Source organism: Zootoca vivipara, chromosome 6, assembly GCF_965207765.1.
Source record: "Zootoca vivipara chromosome 6, rZooViv2.hap1.1, whole genome shotgun sequence".
Lineage (NCBI taxonomy): Eukaryota > Metazoa > Chordata > Lepidosauria > Squamata > Lacertidae > Zootoca > Zootoca vivipara.
The window spans coordinates 4,740,026-4,766,607 of NC_142589.1; the positions used below are offsets into that span (position 1 = coordinate 4,740,026).

A 26,582-nucleotide genomic window follows, 5' to 3' on the forward strand; every position below is an offset into this window, starting at 1 on the left:
GGACGTTGTGACTGCTACTCTCCAGCTGACTCTAGAGCAGAGGTGTCCAAACTTTTTTCAAAGGGTCAGACTTGATGAAGTGTTGACCTTTTTTTAGGATTGAAGTTGTTGAGCTGGGTGTTGGTTTTTTAAAAAGATTTTACCCCATGAAATAAACTGCCACAGGGGCCAGATTAAACTGACCGGTGGGCTGGATTAGGCCCCAAAACGGACTTTGGACATGCCTGCTCTAGAGTCCGTTCTCTCTTTTGGGATCAAAGAAAGATGCTGCTATCCCCAGGCACTCGTAAGACTTCCAGGAAACAGACGTTCCTTGATTCTAAAACTGCCAATTTGTCAATCACCAGCCGTGGCACAGGCGGCTGTAGGGATGTTTTTGGGAAACTTAAATTTGCTACCCTCATTTACTACAATACCTATGGCTTTAAAAGATTAGACACATTCATGGAGGAGAGGGCTATTGATTGCTACTAGCCATGACGGCTATGCTCGGCCAGAGGCAGCAATGTTTCTGAATGCTAGTTGCAGGAAATCACAGGTGGAGAGATTGCTCTTGTGTTGCAGTCTTGCTTTAGGCTTCCCGTTGGGGCATCTGGTTGGCTACTCTGAGAACAGGATGCTGGACAAGATGGGCTGATACTCTTATGTTCTTAGCAGGATTCCTTGGGTGGGTAAAGGGACACTAACAGAGTATTTCTTTCCTAGGGTGCTTGTCGAGAGCCTCTTGTTAGTCTTCTCTTGTCCCATCTTATCAGGAGACTCCCCCCCCCTTTTTTTTTTTAAAAAAGCAAAGTTTACAGCAAACACATCTTTGGTTTATTAGAGTGGAAAGCAAGCAGCATGATGGCATTTCAACCTCCTGTTGCACTGCCACATTTGTTGCACACATAGTTGTTTCTCATTTAGCCAGAAGCCTGGGTTGTCTTCTAAAGGAGAACTAGTTTTAGAAGACTCAAACCTGACTCAAACCTCAGGTTCAATTCCCACTCTGTTAGAAGCAAAATAGAATTCACACAAACATGAAACAAAAGTAAATCACAACCTGACAGGTTTTTGGTTTTTTTCAAAGCACAGATGAGAGGGCTTTCTGAGCAGTGACACTAGGACCAGCTGCTGTACATAAATTGTTTCCTAGATCAGAATCTCTCTCTAGTGGAGGAAAGAGTGAAGGAGACGATTTCTCTTCATGCTTCTGCTCCAATCAAAGGCAGAGCTTCCTGCACTCATATCTGTATGACATTCAGAAGAGTCAGCCTTTATCACTTATGCTCCTGGTGCTGAGACTTGGTATCAGACTGTTGCTTAACTTTTTGCTTTTCACAGGAAAGGCACAAACAGGTATTACATTTTTGGCCGCAGAATATATAGAGATACAGCAATTTACAACTTGTGATTCTAAAGGCACTACAGAAGACGGCAGGGGAGGATTGTCTTGTTTTAAATAAGTGCTCTAGCATTCTGAGTAGGACCCAAATTGCATTCATTTGCTGTTTACATGTTTTGTTCTGGACACCGATTTTCTATTCAGAGCATGTGTGAAATTCTTTGCTTTACATTTCCCCCCCCCCAAAAAAAAATGCACAATGGCTAAAGGGCAAGTACTTGTGAGGAAGGCAGAAGCATTGTAGGGAGGTGACCTCCCTACAACCTCAGTCTAGCTGAAACTGCCCCTCTCATTTTTCCTCCAGACAGAAGCACTTGATTTTCTTAAAAAGGGTAAAATCCCTGAAATCAACTACACGTAAATGGGAATGAGGCCCAACCCACTTTGGGAACTAAACAGGAGCCTGGACTTGGCAATATCCAGATTTACTAAAAAGAGCAATTTTTAAAATGATTCATGCAAACAGCAGTTCCCATATACATTGATCGAGAAGCAAGTCTCCCTTGCCATGCGTACGACGGGTACTGTGTAAAGGTGGTATGACAGCCCCAGTGGCGAAACCATGGCTGGGTCACTACAGGGAGCCCTGAACCAATAAGGCGCGCAGCTGCTGCCGTTGCCATTTGCCCAGAATGCCTTGGGGCCTTATTTGTTGAGGCCCCAAAAGAATTCTGGGGGAATCAAGACAACAGGAGTACAAGTCACCCGGCTCTGGGGCTCCTCTTCAAAACACCAGACCCTAAGAATGTTAAGAAATTAATAAAACAAAATGTGTGGTTGGCCTCTAGGGGATTAGGGTAATAAATACAATGTACAGGGCATTCTGCTAGCAGTTATAGTGAGGGCCAAGGGTTGAAATCCAGCACTGCCCCTTCATTATGCAATATTTGTTCCTGATTTTGGTGGGCATGGGAATTTAAGTAACAATGCTTACGTAGCCTACTGTATATGAGGGTGTAGTTATGTGGGTGGATGTACTTTGGAGAAGGGCCACAGAGCACCTGCTTTGTCCCAGATCCTGGTATTGCCAGGAGACTCTTCTCTGGAATCTTTGGGAATTGCTGCCAGTCAGTGTAGACACTGCTGAGCTAGATGGACCAGTGGTCTAACTCAATATAAGGCAGTTTCCTCTGTTTCTCTTCAGACTGCAAAGAAGGTGTATACAGTGGTACCTCGGGTTACAAACGCTTCAGGTTACAAACTCTGCTAACACAGAAATAGTACCTCAGGTTAAGAACTTTGCTTCAGGATGAGAACAGAAATCGTGCTCTGGCGGCGTGGCGGCAGCAGGAGGCCCCATTAGCTAAAGTGGTGCTTCAGGTTAAGAACAGTTTCAGGTTAAGAATGGACCTCCGGAACAAATTAAGTTCTTAACCAGAGGTACCACTGTATTTCATTTATAAATCTACAGCAGGCATGTCCAACAGGTCAATCGTAATCTACCAGTCGATCGCGGGGGCATTCCCAGTCGATTGCAGGATCAAAGTAAGAGATCTTCGTGGTCCTCCTGATCGATCCCTGAACAAAGCTCAACAACTCTGAGCAACCCTCCCCCCAAAAAAGCTCAACAACTCTTGGCAATGGGTAGATCACTGCCAGTATTTTTATAGTGGGAGTAGATTGCAGTCTCTTGGGAGTTGGATGTGCCTGATCTACAGAATGCTAAAGCTAGCCTTCCCTAGCCGGATACTCTCCAGATGTTTTGGGCTGTTAACTCCAACCAGTCTGTAGTCAATGTCCAAGGATGGAGGGGGTTGTGGTTTGGCAACAGCTGGAGGTCACCAGGTGAGAAAGGCTGACTTAGGTGGTCAGCAGTCCCTTCTGTGCAACCCCTTCAAGAGTGAGGAGTATAGACAAATGAAACCTAGTCAAGAGGACCTGCAGGAAATTTGAGAGTTGCCAGGGTTTTTGTTTTTGTTTTGGTTTAAATCACAAACACGTTTGCAGGTCCAATTTTAGAAGCCAGGGCACAAAAAAGATTCAGAGCTCCCCACACGTATATTATCTGCCAATGATTCCAAGGAGAAATGATTTTCAAACCTATTATAGGACACAAAATCTAGGTTAGCATGATGCAAAACTGGCATAAAAGGATTACTGCAAGAGATTGAGACTGCAGGCAGCATGGGCAAGACGTGCTGCCTGGTTGTAGGAAAAGGCAAAAGGCCATTTGGGCTGTTAGTCTTCCCCACCACAAAGGAGGAGCAGGACTTTCCTGTAGTCTCCTGAGGTGTCGCCCTGAAAGAGAAATTTGAAGCCACTGTCAAGTCATGCTTTTGATTAATGGTTTAAAGCAGTTTAAAGCACTCTTCCCCAACCGGGTGCTCACCAGAGGTTTTGGACGACAGTTCTCATCAGCCCCAGCACCATAAGGCCATACTGACAGACTGATGGGAGATTTATCTTATTTATTTCATAAAACTGATACACTACTTGACGGTAAAAAAAAAAGCAAACCTCAAAGCAGTTTATAAGGAGACTAAAACAAAGTTATGAGTAAAAGCAACACTTATATCTTAAACTAAAAGCAGATTAAAACATACACCCACATTCTACTTGTCTAAACAAAAACCATTTTAGCAGGCACCGAAAAGAGTGCAGTCAGGGTGCCTGCCTGATTTCAAGAGGCTGGGAGTTCTAGAGTACAGGTGCTGCCACACTAGATGTAGTTCAACATATCTGGAGAGCAACATTGTGGGTGGCGGTGGTTTGTATCTGGCTTTGCTATGGCCATTAAACACTGCTCCAGGCTGCCCACGAGTGTGAGCCTCTTTGGGGAAATTGTTCCTGCAGGGAATTCTCCTGCCCAAGCCTCACAGCAATGAGTGAGAGCAGCTCAAGGCTGCGGTGGAGACCACAAGGCAAAGCATCTTTAGCCACTTAGGCCTGAGGCCTACATGGGAATTTAAAGGCTCTGGAATTGGGTGGGGAAACAAATGAACAAAAAATGCAAGCTCACCTTAATGAAGGAGTAGAGGGATTTTCCATACATCCGCTTGAACTCTGCCTTGATATCTATCATGTCTATCTCACAGCGGGAGACCATCACTCGAATGAGGGTGTTGTCATTTGTCCCTAAACCCTTAATTGGGGGGGAAGGAGAGTAAACAAGCAACTGGTCACTCGGTTTTTGCATAAAACAAAACAAAAACAAACAAACAAACAAGTCACATTCAAATCTTTCTCTCTCCCCTGCCCCATTTACCTTCATGGATTTGTACAGCCTTTCAGCAAAGTAGGCATTCCTATTTCTTATACAGTTTACTGCAAGGAGAAAAACAAAGGAAGAAAGATTAGCAGACGAAGAAGAGAGCTGGAACCAGACAAGCTCATGATCAAGGAATATAGTTTTTCAAGCAAACAGAGGGCCTACATTTTTTAATAAAGAAAGTGTGGAGTCAATTATACTTGGCCAAGAAGCAGCTGCCCAACATGGGAATCCCTTCATCAGCAGCCATTATCCAGTGAGAAAGCCTGAAGGACTCTCTGAATAAGGGTGGGGGAAACCTGTTGCCCTCCAGAGGTTGCTGGACTGCAACTCCCAAAATGGCACAAAAGACAATCATGGGAATATGTAATCAGCGCAAAAACAAAACTATACCGTGATAAATCCCTGAAACGAGATATTGATAAAGTGAATGATATTAAAACTAAACTAATAATTGTTCCAAAAAACAAAATTAGCTTAAATCTCCCAAAAGAAACCTTGATATAGAAAAAAACATAAATTTCTCAAAGAAACCTCTAAATAAAGTAAACCTTGACGAGGTGCTGGCTGAGTGACTCGTTTCACTGGAAAATCTCTATTTCCTCAGAAGGAAAATATTTAGGGGCTGAGGTTTTCTTATCAAAAACTAGACAGGAACTGTAGATTCTGAAAAGAACTGAAAGCTACACCGCAGCCGGGGGTAAAATTCCCCAAAATAACTCTAATTTTGTTTAAACCAAAGGTTAGCTAATCTTATGAGACAGTTCAAATAATGAATATCATAGCTGTTTGAAAAAGATTAGGTAGAGGGCTGTAAAAGCTCTCCTGGTTGTGATGTTATAACGCCATTGCTAAGACTGCTGAAGGGTGTTTCTGATTGCTGGCTTATATACTGAGTGGTGCTCCATTTCTTAAAGGGCCAGAAGCGACTTAAGGCGTGTCAAAAGACACTTTCAGTAGTAAAGTACAACAAACTTGCATGGTACTTGTTCTAAAATACTCAACATAGAAAGCTTCTAAAGGAAATATTAATAATGAATATGGTTATGTTACCATATGAATATGTTACCAGAATGTGGGGGAAAGTCTCCCCTGCAGATATTAAAGAGCTTTGAAGGCTCACATGGAAGGAGGCAGTGCATTAGCTATCCTGGACATAAACCATGAAATTCACCAGGTGACCTGAGCCAACCTATTTCAATCAAGCTTACCTCACAGGGCTGCTAGATAATCTTCATGCAGAGTTTATTGGACTTCTTGAGAGAAGGGTGCAGAAACCAAGATCATCATTGCAAGGCACCTCCAAAGCTCTTTCAAGTTGCCCCACAAGACCATCCCATCCCCCTGTTTCATTTCAGCAGCTCAGTAGATGACTCACCTATCGCTAACAAGGCATCCTCAAGATCTCCTGACATTTCAGATTTAATGCTCTCTGTAATGTCTTTGTTAGCAATCTTCCTGTAGTCATCGAACACTGGAAAGCAAAAGGAGGGTTTTACTAGCAAATTAAAAGTAAAAAGGTGCCAAATCTAGAAGCCCACATATTTAGGAATTTATTCAACTAACTTCTACTAAGAGTAGACTCACTGAAATTAATTGACAGAAGTTAGCCATGTCAAATTTCAATGGCTTTACTCTGAGTAGGAAGAACACTGGTTACAACACTTTAAATTGCCCTCAGTTTTGCTGCTTAGATGAGACAGAACATTGGGGAGTTCCCAGGTTTCTGATATTTGACTTATGATTATTTTAAAGTAAGAAAATGGCAGTTTATTAGAAATATTTTTCTGTACTCCTCCACAGTGCAGGTTTAAACAAACTCTGTGACGTTATTTACGCAACCGCAGTCACTCCCAAGGAATTTGTAGAAATTTCAACGCAATGAATATAGAATGCCTTGGTTGCTGTGGTATCAAATTGGAAATTTTATACACCAAACCGCAATACATCAATTCCGCCTTTGGATTATAGTTGAACTCTGCTAAAGAGATAGAATAGACTCTATTGTCTAGACTGTATAACATGTCGATCCAAATAAACATGGGTACAACAGATGGTTTAAAGAAGATATGGGAAGCTGATTGGCAGATTAGCATCAGTAAAAAGGTGTGGATTTCAATATGGAGAAAAATTCATTTTAAATTGGTCTTGGCCTCAATAACAGAGGTGGCATTTAATTTGTGCAAAAATGACATGTCACTCAGTGGCTCAGTTCTGGGATGAAGTATTTGTTCAAATAAAGCCACTTACTGGATAAAATGTCTCAAAACGCCCAGAACTGGCTCTTCTCAATCCATTTATGGGAGACAGTATGCAGTTTTAACTTTTAGTAAATTCTCTTCTTCTAGCACCCAGGTGCATAACAACAAGATTCTGGAGGAACTTAGAGGGTGTTTCTCTGACAAATTGGTAGAACAAAGTGGCAAGTAGCACTTGCAGAAAAATAAAATAATAAAATTGGCACAAAGCTCGAAACATAGTCTCTTTTGTAAATGAATAGCAGAGTTTCATTATGTACATAGCTAAAAACAAAAACAGACGACTCCCCTCACATTATAAAACTTTTGGGTTAACAAACTATTTACAGTGGTACCTCAGGTTAAGAACTTTGCTTCAGGATGAGAACAGAAATCGTGCTCCGGCGACGCAGCAGCAGGAGGCCCCATTAGCTAAAGTGGCGCTTCAGGTTAAGAACAGTTTCAGTTTAAGAACGGACCTCCAGAACAAATTAAGTTCTTAACCAGAGGTACCACTGTATTGCCTTCTATTCAAAAAGTAGTCTGGGATAAATACTTTTATTCTGCATGTATTGCCTAAACACCAGCTTCTGATGATATATTACTTTATTTATCTGTGTGCTGTTGTATATGTTGAAAGAATTAAAGAAAAAGGAATAAAGAAAGTTTGTGCAGATTTCTGCACAATGGTGGCAAGTTGGATTGAACAGACATGGGGGTTTCTAAAACCGTGTGTGTGAGGACCTAAGGGTGTTTAAAAAAAAGATTTCTATATATATTTCTATATATCCGAGCTACAGTGCTCTATATACATCTTGCTGGCCCACAAATTTTCATTTATCTGGAAGGAGGAGGAGGAATAAAAACCCACAGAGTGAATGAAAGACAAGCACCAACAGGTGGTAGCAAAGCAAATGCAGCAGACTTGTCTTGAAGCCAACTCTTACTGTAAGAACTGGTGGAGCAAAAAACAGGAAGATACAGGATCTCCTTGCCAGGAAATCTGTGGGGTTCATGTCCATGCAAGTTTCCATGGGCATGAAAGAAAGACACTATGGCAGCATATAAATGCTGAATGAATTTTGCAATCCGGCAGAGCATCTCATGTTTCTCCACAGGAGAAAGAAATTAAGTTGGAAAGAGTCCCAAAAGGAAACTGTAGTAAGAGTATCTATCAGGGCTGGTTGCACATCCTTAGAAGTCACGCCAGGGCTGGCTCCACCCATAAGAGTCATGTTATTGCCTTTTCTTGAACCACAAACGTCCAACTGTCATATGGAAAATCACATGCTTGCTTTTAAGCTTCCCTTTTCCCATTGCTAAGAAATGGCCTCTGCCGATAAGATGTCCTGTTGCTGCTGCTATGTGAATGTTCTGTATTTCATTGTTAGCCATTGTTTCGGTGTTTATTAACATGAGATGTTTGTTTGCCTGATTGATATTAATGTGATTTTTTTTAATGCTGTTATGTTTTGTCATTGTTGATGCATTACCTTGCGCTTGGTTTTACCATGGAAAAGCAGCATACAAATAAACTCAGCTTGATCATGATGTAATTTCCTACACTTCAGTGTGGTAAAGAGACACTTTGAATTCCTACCTCTTGGCATATGTACGAAGCTGGAGAAAGGGCTCCCTCCCCTTTGCACATATTCCGAAAGCATCACAGATGCCCAAGGGGAGTCTCTGTACAACAACCATCCAAAATGTTCAGCCTCTTACCCCTCAACAGGTGGTTTCTGCTTCTTGAGCACAGGATACTCATGAACTGGGCCTCATCAGTGCCCCACCTTTTCTCCCCAGCTTCGTACAGACACTGAAAATGAGAAGTGCAGATAAAAAGGCATCAATTTTTAAAAGGTCAGTGCAGAAGGACAAGGAAACCCAGGAGGGAAGCAGAGCCTGTGAGGGGAGAAGGGAGGTCTGGACCCAGCAGCCAAACAAGAGCTTGGCTGTGGCATCCAACAGCCCAGACAAGTTCCAAGTAGGTAAAAAGGTAGAGCTTATGTCACGCATTGTTTAAAATCACAGCAGAGAGAAATAGCTCTGGGTCAGAAGAACTGGCTCCCCTGAAGGGGGCAACTGTGATATAAGCTGCTGCCCCAATGTGGTATTTTTCCGCAGTAAGATCTGTTCCCCGAGTGCAAAGAGCTACAGACCTGGGCATCTTGCACAGCCAGGCCCTCATCAACGTAGCTGCTCTCATCTCTGTTGCCCTGGAAACAAGAGGCATAGGTTAAATTCAGTCTAATGCAGGGGGTGGGAATTTCCAATGGGGCACTGTAGGTGTCAGTGACTATCAGACTTTGAAAAACTGGTACCATTGGATCAAGTTCAACAATTGTGCTGAATTAATTAAACTAAACAGTTTTAATTGGATTTTGAATAAGTGTACAATTAATTGTTACTGTTTTGAATTTCATTTTGTTATTATCATCCTTTGGTCATGTAAAACACTATTCTGAATAATGCTTTTTTATAGGGTAGGATAGGGGGCACTGAAGATGAGTTTATGGAACTCATCCCCAAAAAGTGTGTCCCCAAGAAAGTTCAGCAGATTTTACCTCTGAGAAGTCACAGCTTTAATGAGGGGAGATTCCAAGGCAGCAGAAATGCCCTTGGATGTAAAGAGGCCATACCAAAGGGTTCCGAACCAATGGACAAGCATCATGCAAGTGGTTCATAGCACGCCTGCCTTAAATATTCACACTTACATAGCATTGTGTTTCTATTGCTTCTTTTATTTCTCACATTGTATTTTGCTGTATTGGAATTTGGATTCTGTTGCATTCCAAGTCCAATACAATGAAATACAGTATAACAAAAAAGCAATAAAAACACAATTAAAAATCATATAGCATCTGGCACAGCGAATAGAATTGATAAAGCAAGCTGGGGGGTGGGGGTGGGGGGTGGAATCAAGGGTCTGCCAAAACTCTCAGCAATTTTCAAGAGGTCTGTGTGGGGCAATGTTTGGGGTCCACTGGTCCAGACAAGTATCAAGGTGGCAAACCCATCAACAGGATGCAGGGAGAGAAATAGTGGAATACCAGCCTGGCGCTGTGGGGTGTCAGTTGAAAGAAATATTTACAAAGAAAGAAATGGGGGTGAGGTGTTTGTGAAAGGTTGCCATAAGGCAGCCTTTGCCAACCTGATTACTTACAGTGGAAAGAGACACCAGCACTCTCCGGAGGATGGAGGAGGTGTCCGAGACGATGTCATCCTCAAGGCTAACCCCATACTCTGCCAAGAAAGCCAAGACACAATGGCTATAACGGGCTAGGGTTACTTAAATACTCCAGAGAGTACTGAGAAATTAGAGTCACATTCATTTCCACCACGCCAAGGTAACTACCTCAGGCAGCCGATTCAGGAAGGAAGATTTCTAGACAGATCTGGGCGCAACCTAACACCACGTTCTCCCACACAAGCAAACACCATAGAAAGAAACTCAGAAACATCTCTTTATACTCACGATGTTTGTAGGTTTCATTAATCAGTCTGATTTCTGGGTTGGTACGAGAAGCCAATATTTCTATGAGGCAGCCCTCATCTGTCCCAGCCCCCTGAGAGAGAGACAAACAGACAGACAGACAGAAAGAAAGACAGAGAACATGAAAAGAATGACCACCAGGGAGAAGGGGAGAGTTCTCATCCCAATGTAGGCAGGATTTAAATGCTGAACTTCCCCGAGTTCTTTCTTGGGGGGGGAGGGCTTAGAGAAACACCAAGATGGGGGTGGGGGTGGGAAAGTGCCCACTGGCCTCAAATCAGATGAGAATGCAGCAGTGCTCATTCTACAGTGGTTTTCATTCTGCTCAGAGGGTTCTGCCCTTTTTATTGCACATTAATGATGGCGTGTGCCTGCAAATGTTTTGGGGTGGTCACTCTGCTTCACTTCCAGTCAGTGCATATCCTGCAACAACCTGCTGAAATCAGGTTACTTTTTATACCACAAACATTCTGGTTTATTCTCCTCCTATTTCTGTTGTGCCATAGTCCAGATGCACGGGGAAGCATCCCAGCACAGACGAAAGAGGAATAAATCCTGCACCAGGGCACTATTATTGTGTCAAGAGCACATTGCAGAATGCACCCACTATCAAACACAGGTGGGGCCCTGTAGCCAGAATTCATCACACCCAAAGCAGATCCACTCAGGTTGCTCCCGGGCAACTTTTCTTTGGCTGCAACATGGTTTTATCTGAACCCTCTGGAAGTTCTGTTTCCCTTCCCCATCGCTCCTTCCTGGCTGTGATACCTGCATCACACAGAACTGGACTATTTGACCAGTTGGGTCTCTTTTCCAAGGCTACCATTCTATGATTCCGTGATCCTAGTACCACATACTCTGGAAACCAGGCCCTGTCCAGCAAAATGTGCATACGATTCCAGTTACATGATCTGTGTGCAGACCCCAGTTATGTCCCACCCAATTTTACATGACAATATGGTAGGAATTATGCTTATTGGGCAGAGTCCACTCATACTTGGGCTTCTGTTACAAGCCTTTGCAAACCTTGACAGCTTTTTTCAGCTCCTGCACGTCATACAGAGTGATGGGTGTCATCAGTCCAATGATAACCCTTTCAAAATTCCCACTCAACTCAGACTTCAAGTCGTCAATCAAATCCTGTTGGGGGAAAGACATGTTTTGGATGAATATCACAGAGAAGCAACTGTAAAAATATGTTTTTAAGCACATCAGAGGTAAGAAAAGTCAGTGAGAGTGGAGCTCCTCCACTTGGCTTAACAGGAATGCAATAAGGTGACCCCCCCCCCGGGAGGGGGGGGGAGGAAGAATCCAACCTTTTCTTTCTTTAAACAAAAAAACAATAGCTTGTTTCATACTGCTTTGAGGTCATTAGCCAAACAAGGAAAAAAGTTTTACTTCAAATAATTTTATAGTCTGGATTCACAGAGGTTTACTTAAGACAAACATTTGTACTACAGGCTGAGAACATCTACCAATTATTAACATCACTACCAACTGAGGGAACCTGTAAATTCATTTTTATTGATGGTAACCGATATATGCATATTAATCATTTGTAAGCATCACTGGAATATTCCTTTATTACCCCCAAAGCCCTCAGAACTACGAGCACTCACTGCTACCTTTGCTACTTACGTTTATTAAACATAGTTCACCATACTCATAATCTGATAAGTGCTTTACAGGCCTCTGAAGTTAACGTCCCCTTGAGGTTTCTAATAGTCCCATTTTCCAAATGGGCAAACAAAACTGCACTTGTGTGACTTGCCAAAGGCCAAAGGCCCCAGAGCAAATGCACGGCTGATGAGGCACTTAACCCCTGCTCTGCTGCTCAACATTCAGCCCAGCCTTGCAAACAAATTCCCCCAAATTAGAAACGTTTTTAACTAGCCTGCCTACTGACTTACAACTGCACTAGGCTTATGTGGCCGTATAAGCCTGCTGTTTCCCCTGCACCCCAAGCAGAGGAGAAGGCCTTTTAAGTGTTCACGCTCAGACTGTGGAACTCCCTACCAAGGGGAGGTCTGTTTGACCACCCCCCCACTTGATTTGTAGTCAGCTAAAGAACAAAAATGGCCTTTCCGCTCCTTCACATTTTTGGACTGCCAGCCTGAAGACCCATTAGCAGGCTGCTCTTCTGTATATGCTTTCAACTGCAGAACCTGTTTCTCTTCAGTACTGGAGCAGTTTATTGTGTCTTTGATTTTAATGACTTTTTTTCGTAATATTGGGATTTAAGATTATCTTAAATACAATAAGAAGTGTGCAGAGAATTGAGGAAGAGAAAGAAATCATGCTTTTTCTGGTTGCCTGAAAAGTATTCCTACTCATCACAGATGACAAAGTGGGTGGCTATTTAAAAGCTGGGGAAACCGCAGGTGAGGGGGAAACACACTCAAGGGAGGACACAGATGTGTCATTTGGGCAGGTGAAGTATCGTAGGCTGATCAGTACAAAAAAAATACTTGCCATGATAGATTTTAAACTATAAACTTCTAAAATATCAAAAACTAGAGGTGGGGAGCAGGGAGAAGAGAGAATCAAGGAACTACACAGTTCCTATTCAATGCACCTACCCGCCCAATAGTGGATTTGTAGGCTATCTTAATCTCCTGCCGTTGGGCCAAATTCCTGTTAACCAAAACCTCAATAATGGCATCTTCATCTGTACCTGAGGCAAGAAAAGCAACCAACTTATTTGAAATTCAAGCAAGAAAACCCACGTGGGGGTGGGGAGACAATGACAACAATTTACCATAGCAACTACTGACAAGCTGGGAAGCAGCAATTATCTCTAGAACTGTAAATATGCTCACAGACACACATCTACTAGATTACACCTTGATGCATATGCAGCCTAAGAAGGTGGATGTGAATGAAGGGGACTGAGCATGGGTCAATATAGACTAGTGAGGTGAGGTTGTGGGAGACCACCAGGGGAGCTATTGGGAACCCCAGCTCTGCACTCTTCCAATGGGAAAACACTAGGGAAGATATACTGTTGCCAGGTTATTATGGTATTTGACAATTAAAAGTTCCTCTCTTCTTTTTTTCTATACCAAGTCGCATCTGCCATGTCCTATACCCATTAGGAAACAGATTTCTATGAAAGCACACTTATCTTTTGTGGAGCTATGAATAAGCTACTCTCTAGTCCTCCTTGAACCCATGTGGTTCAGTTTATTTTTTAAAAAAGGGACACTTTCGGTTTTGAGAGCCTCAATGATATGTAAGACTCTTCTTTAATAGTGTGGCTAGGCTACCTTCTTGGAAGTCACCTGCAAGTCCACTATGTCTTTGGTGTGATGCACCTTGACTACTTCTAGACTCTGCTTATGGCACAATGGGGTCCAAAATTCTGCTGAGCAGATTGGTGGAGGGAACACAGCTTGGCAGGCAATTCCTGCCTTTCTACCACCACAACTCTAATATGTAGAACTGTTGTTGAAAGGACTGAACATCAAAGAAAGGACCTCTGCCCAACACCATGGAGAGCCAATGGCAAGCAGAGTAGACAGCAGCCATGCTAGATGGACCATTCTCTATGGATAATATCTTTTTATGTATATATAGATGCGAGATAACCAAGGCTGTTTTGACAGCCCTTGATGCAGAACTAATGGCTTGCTCTGTTAAAACTGTTTAAATCCCATGGCTATTAGCCCAAAGCCTGCAGAACCACTGACCTGAGACAGAAGAAAAATAATGAGTGTTACATGAGAGGCACAGAACACTTTCCAGCTCAAGGGCTGCATTCCCTTGTGGAGGCTGTTTCTCTGAGAAAAAGCGGGCAAAGCAACTCTTAACTTTTGTACAGCAAGTACATTCAAGACACAAGGTAAAAGTGAGAGACTTACCTCCATCCACATAAGCAAGAGGCAATTGTCACAAGCCAAGGACACACTCCAGGCAGGCAAAAGCATCAGGAAGAGTACAGAGCAAAGCTGGCAAGAGTTGTGGCCTGCGGAGAGCCCCAAGGGCCAGACAGAGAGATCTGGAGGGCCACTGGTTTTTAGTGCCTAGCCTTGAAGTTCCCCACCCCATCAGAGAAAGAGAGGCAGAGGCAGAGGGGGCAGAGACTCACCTAGTCCCTTCATGGCCTTACGAAGCTTCTGGGCATCCTCTTCCGCCCTGAAGTTGGAAGCTCCTTTGATAGTTCCCCGGTTTCCTGCCTAAACCAAAGAATATCAGCTGTTAAATGCCATCACAAACAGGGATATACCAGTGGTTGTGGCTCCAAATAACTCATCTGGGCTCCAAATAGCTCCTTGAAAGCCATACAGTCGTACCTCGGGTTACGAACCGCTCGGGTTGCGAACAGTTCGGGTTACGAACTCCGCAAACCCGGAAGTGTTTTCGTCACATGCGCGTTCCGCGCATGCGCAGAAGCGGCGTGCGCGCTTTGCGCATGTGCAGAAATGGCGCTCGGTTTGCGACCTTTTCGGGTTACGAACTGCGACCCGGAACGGATCGTGTTCGTAACCCGAGGTACTTTCTGAGGTACTACTGTAGTAGCAAAAGCACAGAGATTGTGAGGTGTGCTATATTTCTTCAGAATGGTGGCTGTTGCTTACCTGTTGGCAACACCAAATTCCAGTAGAGATTAGGAAAGCTGCAGCTCAATGCTAGAGCACACACAGGGGATGTGGAAGATCGACCTAAGGATCTCAGGTGGTGGGAAAGATCCCTGCCTGAAAGCTTAAGTACACTATCACAATTCAAAGTAAGGCATGCTGGACTCTATGAACCAATAATCTTAACTTGGTATAACAGAGCCAGTGTGCTGAAGTGGTTAGTGTGTTGGCTTAGGACCTAGTCAGGACCTCCTCAGCCATGAAGCTCTATGGGTGATTTTGAGCCATTCACAATCTCTCAGCTATCCTACCTCACAGGGTTGAAGTGAGGATAAAATGAGGAAGAAGAGAACTATGTATATCACCTTGAGCTCCTTGGAGGATAGGTGGGATGAAAATGCAATAAATACTCTTTTTTTTCCAAATAATTTTTATTCAATTTTCCAAATAAACAGACCACACATAAACAAAAAACACAATTACAAATCCTCTTATCCCCTCCTCTCAATTCAATTCGCTCTGCCGAGCTGTGACTTCCCTCCCTCCTGCCATTCAGCTTTATTGCTCACTCTCGTCTCGCAGTTTCTTTTTACCCACATTGTAAACCAGTTCTTAGGATTTATTTCAGTCCTGCAAGTGTCTTTAAACTTCTACAGTTCTTCTCCATATAATCAATGAATTTACTCCATTCCCTTTGGTACTTTGTCTCTCCCTGATCACGGATCCTGCAGGTCAACTTTGCTAACTCTGCATAGTCTATCATTTTCGTCTGCCACTCCTCAATCGTCGGTATGTCTTGTAATTTCCATTTTTGGGCTAATAAAGTCCTAGCCGCGGTTGTGGCATACATAAATAGTCTCTGATCTCTCTTTACTATTTCCTCTCCTATTAATCCCAAAAATGCAATAAATATTCTCTTGTTTTGTTTAGCTAACAAAAAGGGTGTGAGGTCTGACTCCTCGCCCTACAAAAGTATATATAGGTTAAGTTCCCACAGGACAGAAGTGGGAAATTATCATACGTAGAAAAACAGCCTTTGCCAACCTGGTGCCCTCCCAGCACACTGGCTGGGACTGATGGGAGGGCACTAGGTTGGCAAAGGTTGCAGAAGAGGATGTATGAGGACCCAGAAGCCCTGACCTTTGTGTTGCCAACTTTCAGCTCTGTTGAAACCTTCCCATGGCATTATCATATAAATCTTGCTCCGATAGGAGTCTTCCGTCTGTTTTATTTGCCCAACTCAATATCACAGAACAATGGCCCTGTTTATTGGGCTCTTGAGCGTACCGGGCACAGCTTGGTACATGCTGGGGAAACAGGAATCACTCACCATGACAGCCACCTGGTCTGGAATTTCCCAAGCCAATGATTAACTGCAATAAAACAAGGAGATGATTTAGATAATATTTGACTTCAAACACAGTGCTTTCCTGGCATGGGAGAGAGGGGCTTCTAAGCCACCTGGTACCACCCAGTACTGGAGAGGAACAGCCCTGCCTACTTTGGGGGCAAACATCTAGACACATCCTTTCCCCAAGGAGTTGCAACACCCCCACCACATACACCTCAAAACTAAACTACAAAAAAATCCTAAGATTTTCAAGCATGCACAGCCTGTTCTCAGTTAAAACTACTCAAATGACATCTAGTTTATAGAAAAGGCATGAGAGGTGACATGACAGAAATTTATAAAATTATGCATGAGATGCGGAAAGCAGATAGAGACATGTCCGTCCCCTCTTCTTTCATAACACTAGAACTCATGGACGTCCAATGAAGCTGAATGTTGGAAGGTTCAGGTTACATAAAAGTAAGTACTTCTTCATCCAACGTATGGTTATTCTATGGAACTCACTCCCGCAGGAGGCAGTGGTGGTCACCAATGTGGATGGCTTTAAAAGTTCATGAAGGAGAGGGCTATTGAAGGCTACGGTACTAGCCACTATGCTCTGCCTCCATAGTCAGAGGCAACACTGCTTCTGAGTAACAGTTGCTGAAAAACACAGGAGGGGAGAGTTGCTCTTGTGCTTGGGTCTTGCTTGTAGGCTTCCCATTGAGGCATCTGGTTGGCCACTGTGACAACAGGATGCTGGACTAGATCAAGCAGGCTCTTCTCAACTGCTATGAACCAGAGATTCTGCAATCAGTGGAAATCCTCTTTTACTGTGCTAGCATCTTTATCATCAGCCCCCCCCCCCCCCGGAATGGTCTTGAACCTGGGCTGTGTCCGAAGAGATGGCCACCACACACAGCCCCACATGCCCCTATTACAGTTGAAAGTTTGTGGGCATTTTAATTGTAAGCTGTGTTGGGAGACAAACTTGGTTGAAGCAGCAAACAATGACAAAACTAGATTCAGGTATGTAGCTGTGTTTGTTTGACCCAGTCGAAATAATTTAAAATTAATTTTTTTAAAAAAAATAGTCTTAGCTCATACCTAGAACAAACTTAGTTGCTCTCTAAGGTGCTACTAGACTATTTTTTAATTTTTTAAAAGAATTGAATGACAAAACTCATCTTGATGTGAAGCAGAGATCTGGCATCACAGAGCAACCTCTGGACTTGGACTTTTTCTACCAGCCTTGCCTGTCCCAGAACAGCACACACAACAGCAGAAAGCACAAAATAAGAAGAGTCTGGCTGCTGGGGCTCCATCTAGTCTAGCTAGCATCTTGTTCTCACAGTGGCCACCAAGATTCCAGTGAGAAACCCGCAAGCAGGGTTCCAGAAACAAGTGGTTTGTGCCAGGTCAAATGAAGGAACAAATCACTCCAGTGGTGGCCAGCCATGTGTGATGTCAGATATAGGGCCACTCTAATGATTGAGGGAGTGGGCAGAAGCCAAATTCTGGATAATAAGTACAAATTTCTGGTGGAGCACCAAACTGACTGCAGGGATTCTACTGATTCAAGAGTTCCCCAGAAGACACAGCCCCAGCCAGCCAGCAGCATCCACAGCAACAGCATCACTCATGTTGTCTGAAGAGGCTTGGTCTGAGCAGGCTTCACAAATCTAGGAAAATACAAAATGCAAATATACACATGTGTGGTATTGCACCTTCTACAAACATGAGGCAAATCTAATACTGTATTTAAATTTGTTATACGCAAAAGATGAACCTTTTAAGCAGATACTTTTTAGCCTAATTCCCAGGTTTGTGTCTTAGTCATGTCAAGCTGCCAAGGAAACATGGTTTTTTAGTCTGGAAGAACTAGGCAAAGCCTGCTCCAAAACTCAGCTCTTCAAACAAAGCTTTGAGTCAGACTGTTTTAAGTCTTCCTCCCCAGTAAAAGCAAAACCAGAGTAATGTGGAACTGACATGGTTTCCAAGCACATCATTTTCCAGTCTCCCTTCTCCAAACCCAAGCTATGTAGGGTTTTTTTGTTACAGCTCATGTTTAAGGAGAGTGTTTAACCACAAGCCCAGGTTCAAGTAACACAGACATAAGAACAGACTCTGGATCAGGCCAATGGCCCAGCTAGTCCAGCATCCTCTTCACACAGGGGCCAATCAGGAAAACCGCAAACAGGATCCAAGCATAAGAGCACTCGTCGCTCTTGTGGTTTCCAGGACCTGGTATTTAGGAGCATTGCTGCCTCCAAATGTGGAGGCAGAAGGAGCTGCTAGGTACCAAGTTCTTGGGTACTGTCAATTGGCCTATTGCCAAACTTCAAGCTCACTTAAATTTTGTTGCTGTTGTTTAGTCGTGTCCGACTCTTCGTGACCCCATGGACTATAGCACGCCAGGCACTCTTTTAATGTACGTTAAATGAGTTGTCACTCGTTGCTTCTCTTAAGTGTTATGTTACAGTGAGATTATTATTTAATTAAGTATAGTTCTTATGCAACTTTACTTGCACTCTTTCATGTATTTTGGTGTAATGCTGTATACAAATAAGTCGACTACTATGTCTAACCAACAGCAGAGCTCTTCTTATGAACATGCAAGAAATGTTTGCACTGAACTGCCAGGCACATCTCCTGATGTAAATAAGGACTCACATCGGAGAAGCAGCTTCCTGGGAAACCAAACTCTCTTTCACAATACTGTACATGGATTTAATTTTTAGTAAAGATGTGGTGGATTCTAAGAGGGAACTAACCAGATGACACATTTTGCAACTGTGGCAAAGCCACGATTCTAAGGGCTTGTTTCTGAGTAGACGTGGGTTGTATTGCGCTGTACATCTTGCAACATAACATTCAGATTCCAGTTTCTGTACCCAAACCCACAGCTAAAAGAAAAAAGAAAAAAGTTCCAGAGACAAACCACAGGCCGGTGATTAAGCCTTGTAAACTGCCTGGTTTTCAGACAACTTCAGAACCCAGCTCTCCTCAAGAGTTCTTCAGTAAAAGGGTGTGGTAATAAATTAGTAGCTGGGGCCCAAACTATCTACCACTTTTATGGTGTAATTAGAAATCACTAGGTAATACTAGGCCAAAGAGGTAGAAATTAGGAGAGGAGCCTTATTCCCTCCCTTCTCCAGCTATGATCCTTATGAAAATCTCTCCACTTCCAAAGCTGCAAACAGCATTGGCGGAAAAAAGCTTTCACTTGTTTCAGCAGGAGCTTCCACCCACCCACCTCCTGCTAACATTAACTGCAATGCATTGTAGGAGAGGTAATTTGACCTCATGGAATCATAGAAAATGCAACAAGCTTGTTTTCTGCTGCTCTAGAGGGGAGGAGCCAAACCAATGGATTCAAATTACAAGGAAGGAGATTCCAATTAAACATTAGGAAGAACTCTCTGACAGCAAGAGATGCTTGACAGTGCAACGGACTTCGATGGAAGGTGATGGACTCTTCTTCATTAGAGGTTTGTTAACTGAGGTTGGGTGGCCATCTGTCAGGGATTCTTTAGTTGTGATCCCTGCATTGCAGGGGGTTGGACTAGATGACCCTTGCATCCCTTCCAACTCTATAGTTCTGATACTATATCATTGCTGGCAGAACTCAAGTACAGGATTTCCCCCTTCAATTTCTCTTAGTAGTCTTAGTAATTAGTTGCACCGCCCACCCCACCCCCCAGCTCATTTATTTCCCTCAAGGAAATAAAAAAGCTAGAAAACCAAGTATCCCAAAGAGCTCTACAGATGTGTAAATGTAATGATTTACTCTTGGCTTATTTGCCATGAGGCATAGTCAAATAAGCAGCATGGGATATCATATTCATTTAGAATCATTTTCATCCGTTTTGCATGCCCCATGCACAGCAGTGGGAAATACAACATCAAAGTCGCATTGACTGCTCTGCCGCTCTGCTACATTTCATTAGGAAAAACAAGGTCAGCAACTTTCCTTAAGCGGATGGTTTTCATTTGCCAGCTACAAGCATAACAAGGTTTATGCATTCAAATCTCCACTTCCTGCTTTTACCGTAGTTCTGTAGGAGACACTGATGTTGAGATTCACTTTGCAAAGCTACCGTAATTGGCACTGACAGGGTTGCCTAATCTTTTTTTTTTTTTAAAAAAAAGTTTGAATCTAAGTCAGTGGCGTCACAACATCAAATAATGGCAAAGGTTACCAACTGACCAGAAAAGGCCCGTCCTGGTTTCCTAATACCATTTCACACCCTAGCAGTGCTTTCAACATCAGCTGGACCTTGAAAATGAGATCACCCCCTGCAAAAGTCAGTGCACATCAAATTGTTGTTAAAGGCACAGCTACAGAGGCTGGCTTAGAAGTTGGCACTCCCATGTGGCAGTGATTTCCATAAATCCATTATATGTTGAGTGAAGAACTTGCTGTCTTTGCCAATGATTCTGAATCCTGAACTTGTGGACATCCATAAGCCGAATGATGGAAGGTTCAGGACTGACAAAAGAAAGTACTTATTCATGCAGGGTAGAATTGATGGAACTCATTCCCACAAGAAGCAGTGATGGCCACAAACCTCCATGGCTTTAAAAGAGGATTAACAAGTTCATGGAGGAGAGGGCTATCAACGGCTACTAGCCATGATGGCTATGCTCTCGGGAGAGAGCTCTTGAGGAAAGGAAGGCCTTTCAGATCTGGCAAAGAGATAGAAACTGTGCCACTAAGAAAAAAACCTATGCCAACGCTAAGGCTGAGGTTCAAAGAAGAACCAGAGAACTAAAAAACACCTGGTGGATAAAAAAAAGCTCAAGAGATCCAACACTTAGCCGGCACTCATGATGGAGGAAGGAGCCTGTTGATGCAAATACAACTGAAAGCTCCCCCTGGTGTCACCGGGGGTCATGCCATGGCCCTAGCCACCAGCAGGGCGTAGGACAGGACCCACAACCGCAGGATCCCTTAAGGGGATACCCCTATAAGAGGAGGGTTGGATGATGGCCACAACCAGTCCTCGAACACACCAGACAACTCCATATTCCAATGCCTACCGCCACCCGAGCCAAGAGGCTCTCGACTTTATACTGTGGTAGCACCTACACTTTGAAACTCTTAAGCACCTACCCGGTATTTACATCAGGCAGGCACCTTCATTGTATTATTTTGGGTGCCTGCTGAAAACATTTTTGTTTAGACAGATGCTTAGAAAGCTGGTGTGAGTTTTAAATTTTTTTTAGTCTATCGTTATTTTAGCTTTTTGAAGGTCTTACATCATTGTTAAATCTTGATTTTTTTTCCAAACCACTTTGAGAGTAGTTCTGTTTACAGTACAGCTCTGTTTACAGTACAAATTTTATGAAATAAATACAATGTTTTAACTGTTCACATTCTTCGTTTGCTATACCAAGTAAAGTGCCTATTTTAGAGGGTATTTTTATACGGCTGTTTTATTTGATTGCCAATGCCTGCATTTCTGCCCTGGGCAAGTGCAGGATGCAAGGGGGAGAGAAGCACAATAAATGAATAAGTAATAAGACAAGACGCTCAAAATTCAAGCAGAACAATCCCAAGTTAATCAGAGCTTTGTTCTCAATTCTTTTCTTTAAGTCTTCTCAAACAGACTCCCCTTGGCAAAGGCCTCCCTACAAGTTCTGGACATCCTTCCTAATCCACCCAACCATGAAAAACTAACTATAACATAATCTTAGAGTGGAACAAAACCTGATTTGTATTGTGACTCTTTCATCTATTTAGCCCCATGCAAAGAAAACTGGATACCAATTCTGGGGTAGGGATGGAAAAAAGTTTCCAAATCCTAAGAGCAAGCATCACCTTTTAAAGACTAGGAACTTAAAAGTTTTCCCAACTCCTGTCCCAGTAGGACACTGCTTGACGGAAGTCATCCCATACTTAAATGCACCAAACAGACCAAAACAGCACTAGCTGAAGCAAAGACCTTTGGCAACGATCAGACAAGCACCCATACTATTGAATGTACAGTACAATTAAAAAAAATCCTCTGGAAAGGCTTTTAGAAACCAGAGCAGCAAAGAATGCTGCAAATCTGCCAAAATGCCTAAATCTGCCCCTCCTTTTCAAAGGGCAGTTTATGGTTGTAAGGTGTCTGTGCACCACACCTGGTGAAATCTCAGAAGCCACAGAAACTGTGGAATACAGTACATGTACAGTATGTTTTTCATTAGTAAGGATGAAGAAGGGAGCTTTCAATGCCTAGTATCAACCTTCCTCAACCTGGTATCCACCAGCTGCTTTGGACTAAAACTTCTATAGCTCTCAACAGCAGCACTCACTTGAAAGAGCTGATGGGAGTTGTAGTTCAGGTTGGGACAGGCTACTCAGTATGGCTCTTTTCTACAAATCCCAGAAGCAGAATAAATTATGCAAATAAGAAAAGTCACAGCATAGGGAATTGTGCACATCTGCTTAATTTTCATAGTTCACTCAAATGAGAGAAATCAGCTTCTCTTGTGACAGAGTTTTTAGCATGGAATCTGCACAGGTGATAAGCAGGTCGAAAATGCTACTTTAGCCCAAGCAATTCCCAAAGTACAAGCTAGAACTGCTTAGTAGGAAACGCCAACTTCAACTCCTGGCTCTTAATACAGAAATTGATAGACTTGTTTAACTGGTTCTTGTTGCAGCACCAATTTGAATATTCAGCTTTATTATCCTGCAATTATAAAACTAGCATGTTAAATGAGGCACCTTTAACCTTCAAACAAGAACACTTAATCAAGCTGGTGTGGCCTGTTCATACGAAGAACAAGAAGAGGCACAAACCACCTGTGGCTGGAGGAGCGGATCTCTGCTCTCAGGACCAAACCAGTGTGTCTCATAGTAACCAAACACAGACATGTGTACCTGTGATTTTTAAAAACTGAACGGAGCAGGAAGATATGAGTGAAACTCACCTCGCCATCATGCATGCACCCACCCCCAATCCAGACATAAAAACTTCTCTCCTACCGGTACCTGCACACCACTGTTGGAAGCAATTCCCAGTCCAAACCTGCTGCCCTACAGATGTTTTGAATTACAATTCTGATCAGCCTGCTTCAGGAGCAAATGTCAGGAGAGTGGTGCTGGATCTTGGCCCTGAGGCTGCTTTTCCTTTAGAGTAGGACTGCCCTCCACCCACTCTTAGGTGAGGGATGCTAGTCAGCAGATCCTGAGGTGAGGCACAGCACACTGGCATCATATGTCCACATGCACCAGAGTAAAAACATATCTGCTTCCTACGGTAGTCAGGTTTTGTTTCATGAGACTGGGGGAGGAGGCTGAGAGCTAACTGCTTTTTAAAAAAGAAATCCCTTAAATTCCCCGTAAAGGCAAAACAGGGAGTGGATACCAGCACATGTAGATTGTCTAGGGTAAATGGGGCTTCTATATCTTTCTATTATCCAAAAACTGCTTCCCCCCCCCCCTGGAAACCATATTAGGTCAGGGTGTGGGGAGCAAGCTACCTCCTCACTCTATTATTACAGGTTGGTTTATATCTCAGCTTTCCACAAGTTACTCTGTTTGCTTATTTCATAAAAATGGTATGTCACTTATCTGCACAACAGGTCAAACTGCAGCTCAGTCAGAAAACAAAACATCCCTGAACCCCAAAAATAAGTCTTGGTCTACACCATATCCTATCTCCGTGACCTTCAAGACCTACAATATTTTTCTCCCATCAAAACTGTCATGTTCATGGAAATGCAATTTGGCCCTAAATGACAACTGCAAACAAGGCTATGGGGGGGTAGCCTTGCACCCCACAGTACGCTTTAGAGCAGGGTTTCCCAAACCTGGTTCTCCAGCTGTTTTTGGACTGCAAGTCCCATCATCCCTATCTAGCAGGAACAGTGGTCCGGGATGATGCACATTTTAATCCAACAACAGCTGATATGGGAGCATGGAACAGATCGTTCTTTTTCAAGTTTTCAAAATGAGCTGTGGTGGGGAGGAGGGGGGCATGGGCCTAGCCAGGTTTTTTGTTACCAGGGGTAGGCCTTTTGTTGGGGCGGCGGCAGAACCTAATTTTGCAGGGTATTTTTTTTAATTAAATTTCATTGATTGGGGTGGCAACTGCCCCTCCCTGCCCCCCTTAGCTATGTCCATGGTATTGGTATGCTTTTCTCTTGTCCTTAATATGTATTAGTTTTTATCCTGTATTTTTATTCTGTGAACCGGCCTCAGATCTACGGATGAAGGGCGATAAGCAGGTTTCAGTAGTAGTAGTAGTAGTAGTAGTAGTAGTAGTAACAACTTGCGAGGCCTAGTAGGCAGCAGCCCATTTCAGCACCGCAGCGGAAAAGTTCTCCAAGACTGTGCCCGGACGCGACCCAAGTGGAAGGCAAGCGGCGCTTTGCCCGCGCTCAGAGGCACTCTGCCCCCGCCAGGCGGGGGAAACGGAGGCGAGCCCTCGCTCGGGTCCCCAGGGTGGCAGCGCCCGCTCCCCGCTGGCCCAGCAACCGGCCCGCGGGCGAAGGGAAGGAGGCCGACGCCCAGGCACCGCCAGACTGGCTGGTGAGGGCCCGCTCTCTTCGGAACACGCCGCGCCCTCGCGCCCTCTGCAGCCCCAGAAGTGGCACAGACCCGCCCGCCTCACCTCACCTCACCTGCCCACCTGCTGAGTCCGCGCCGCTGCCGAAGCCGAGCGCCGCCTCGCCTTTTCATAGGCACGGAAAACCCGCCCTTGGAAGGGGCGGACGCCGCCCTGGAGGCGGCTGAGGCGAGCGGCTCGGGTTTCACCTCGGCGGGGAAGCCGGCGCCCTCCGTGAGGCGAACGAGCGAGCGAGCTTCTCCTCAGGGAAGCCTCTTTCCGCCCTCCCGAGAGGACGGCCGCGTGAGAGCGGCGGCGCCGAGCCTCTTCCCCGACGCCCGCCGAGATGAGCCCGGTCTGATGCGGCGGGAGCCTCGGACGGAGGAAACGGCCTGAGGAGGACGCCGTGGCTGAGCCTGAGGCGGGATTTGAACCCGGGGCCTCCTCCTCTCTGCACTACTAACCACGGCTGCACCACCGCTGGCGGGACATCGGGCATGAGTAAGGAAAGCTGGCAGCTGTTTTATTATATTAAATTTGGGTATGTTCGCAAAATAAAAGCACAAGATGAAAACACAAAATACGTAACGAAAACCAAAGGAAAACAAATGAATACCACCCAAAATGTATACCATCCCAAAAGCAGGCAACCCTCCCAAATTGCAAAGCAGATAAATGCGCCATATGGTGTGCCATCCGCACTATGCATTTAAAGCACTATGGTGCCACTTTAAACAGGCACAGCTTCCCTCAAAGTCTCCCGGGAACTGTAGTTTCTCAAGGGGCGATAAGAGCTGTTAGGAGACCTCCTAGTCCTCTCACATAGGATTCCCCTGGATGTTTTAGCCACCAGTCCCTCTTCTTGAGGAACTTCTTTGTGGGTCGACCTTTGCTGAATTTGAGATAGCATGCTGTCTAGGGTCAGAGTCTCTGGCCCTCTTCACATCATACGTTGAAAAATTCTAGTAGCTGCAGTTTCTTAAGGGCGCTGCAAGTTGTTATCCCCACCCCCAAGCTGCTCTTCCTAGAGTTCCTTGGGAAAGAGGGGGTGGGTTGTTAAATCGCTGTGCAAATTGGGGAATCTGTGACTGTGAAGGTAATTGTAGTTCAACAAACTACAATTCCCAGGATGCTTTTGGGAAAGCATTGCAGGGGGTTGACCTAGATCAGTGGTTCCCAACAGGTGGTCCGGGGACCCCCAGGGGTCCGCGAGCTATGCCAGAGGGGTCCGCAAGATGCTATTAGAATAAAAAATATATTAAATAAATTTCGTATGATAACAGATTTTTTGTTTTGGCCGCTTCCTGCATGAGCAGAGTCTAGCGCAAAACTAGAATTAGATAGAGGCAGTAGTTCTGCTGTATGCTGTTAGGTGGCGCTTTACAAACACTACTGTTTTGCAAAGAGGCAGCGCCCGCATTCTACTATCGCTCACCTCCCCAAGATGCTTTGCGCGCGTCAGCTTCATTTGTGCGCTACTGCGCAGGTACCCTGTCTTCTCCATTCCCCTCCCTCCTCCCTGGCGCGCGCTGCCTCTTTGCAAAACAGTAGTGTTTGTAAACAAAGCGTTGTTTTTCGCGGAAGCTACAGTTCGCGTAGTTAAAAATGGACCGTTGGTTAAAAAGTGGTTCGTTAAAACGACAAAGGCCTACAGATGAAGAGGAAGAACTGTAAAAAACGTATAAATATAAAATATAAAAAGACTCTTAATTTGGCTCTCACTTTTTAATTTTAGGATTAGGAATTAATGGGGGTCCTTGTCACAATAGCGGCTCGATGAGGGGTCCTCGAGAAAATTTTGTTGGGAACC

General features: G+C 44.1%; 1 protein-coding gene across 10 annotated transcripts; it reads right to left on the reverse strand.

Annotated features, from left to right (window-relative positions):
- Window positions 1–793: 793 nt before the first annotated feature.
- Window positions 794–25,245, reverse strand: ANXA4 (annexin A4). Of its 10 annotated transcripts, none has more exons than XM_035118216.3 (14): window positions 24,849–25,162; window positions 17,789–17,911; window positions 16,230–16,272; window positions 14,410–14,497; window positions 12,902–12,996; window positions 11,349–11,462; window positions 10,305–10,395; window positions 9,993–10,072; window positions 8,989–9,045; window positions 8,552–8,645; window positions 5,971–6,066; window positions 4,590–4,648; window positions 4,344–4,466; window positions 794–3,622 (listed from the first exon to the last, which is right to left on the reverse strand). In XM_035118216.3, exons 3-14 carry the CDS (start codon window positions 16,230–16,232, stop codon window positions 3,563–3,565), a joined length of 960 nt encoding a protein of 319 aa, XP_034974107.1. In that variant the 5' UTR covers window positions 16,233–16,272; window positions 17,789–17,911; window positions 24,849–25,162; the 3' UTR covers window positions 794–3,562. The 10 variants fall into 10 exon arrangements, with proteins under 10 accessions (XP_034974107.1, XP_034974110.1, XP_088526991.1 ...); XM_035118219.3 differs by having other exon boundaries at window positions 17,780–17,911; window positions 24,849–25,126; XM_088670865.1 differs by having other exon boundaries at window positions 24,844–25,083.
- Between the last annotated feature and the right edge of the window lie 1,337 nt (window positions 25,246–26,582).

Coding starts and splice junctions, on each gene's coding strand:
- ANXA4 (XM_035118220.3), bottom strand. Junction 10,396..11,348: donor AGCTGAAAAAAGCTGTCAAG/GTTTGCAAAGGC, acceptor TCTCTCTCTCAG/GGGGCTGGGACAGATGAGGG. Junction 4,467..4,589: donor GGCTGTACAAATCCATGAAG/GTAAATGGGGCA, acceptor CCCCCAATTAAG/GGTTTAGGGACAAATGACAA.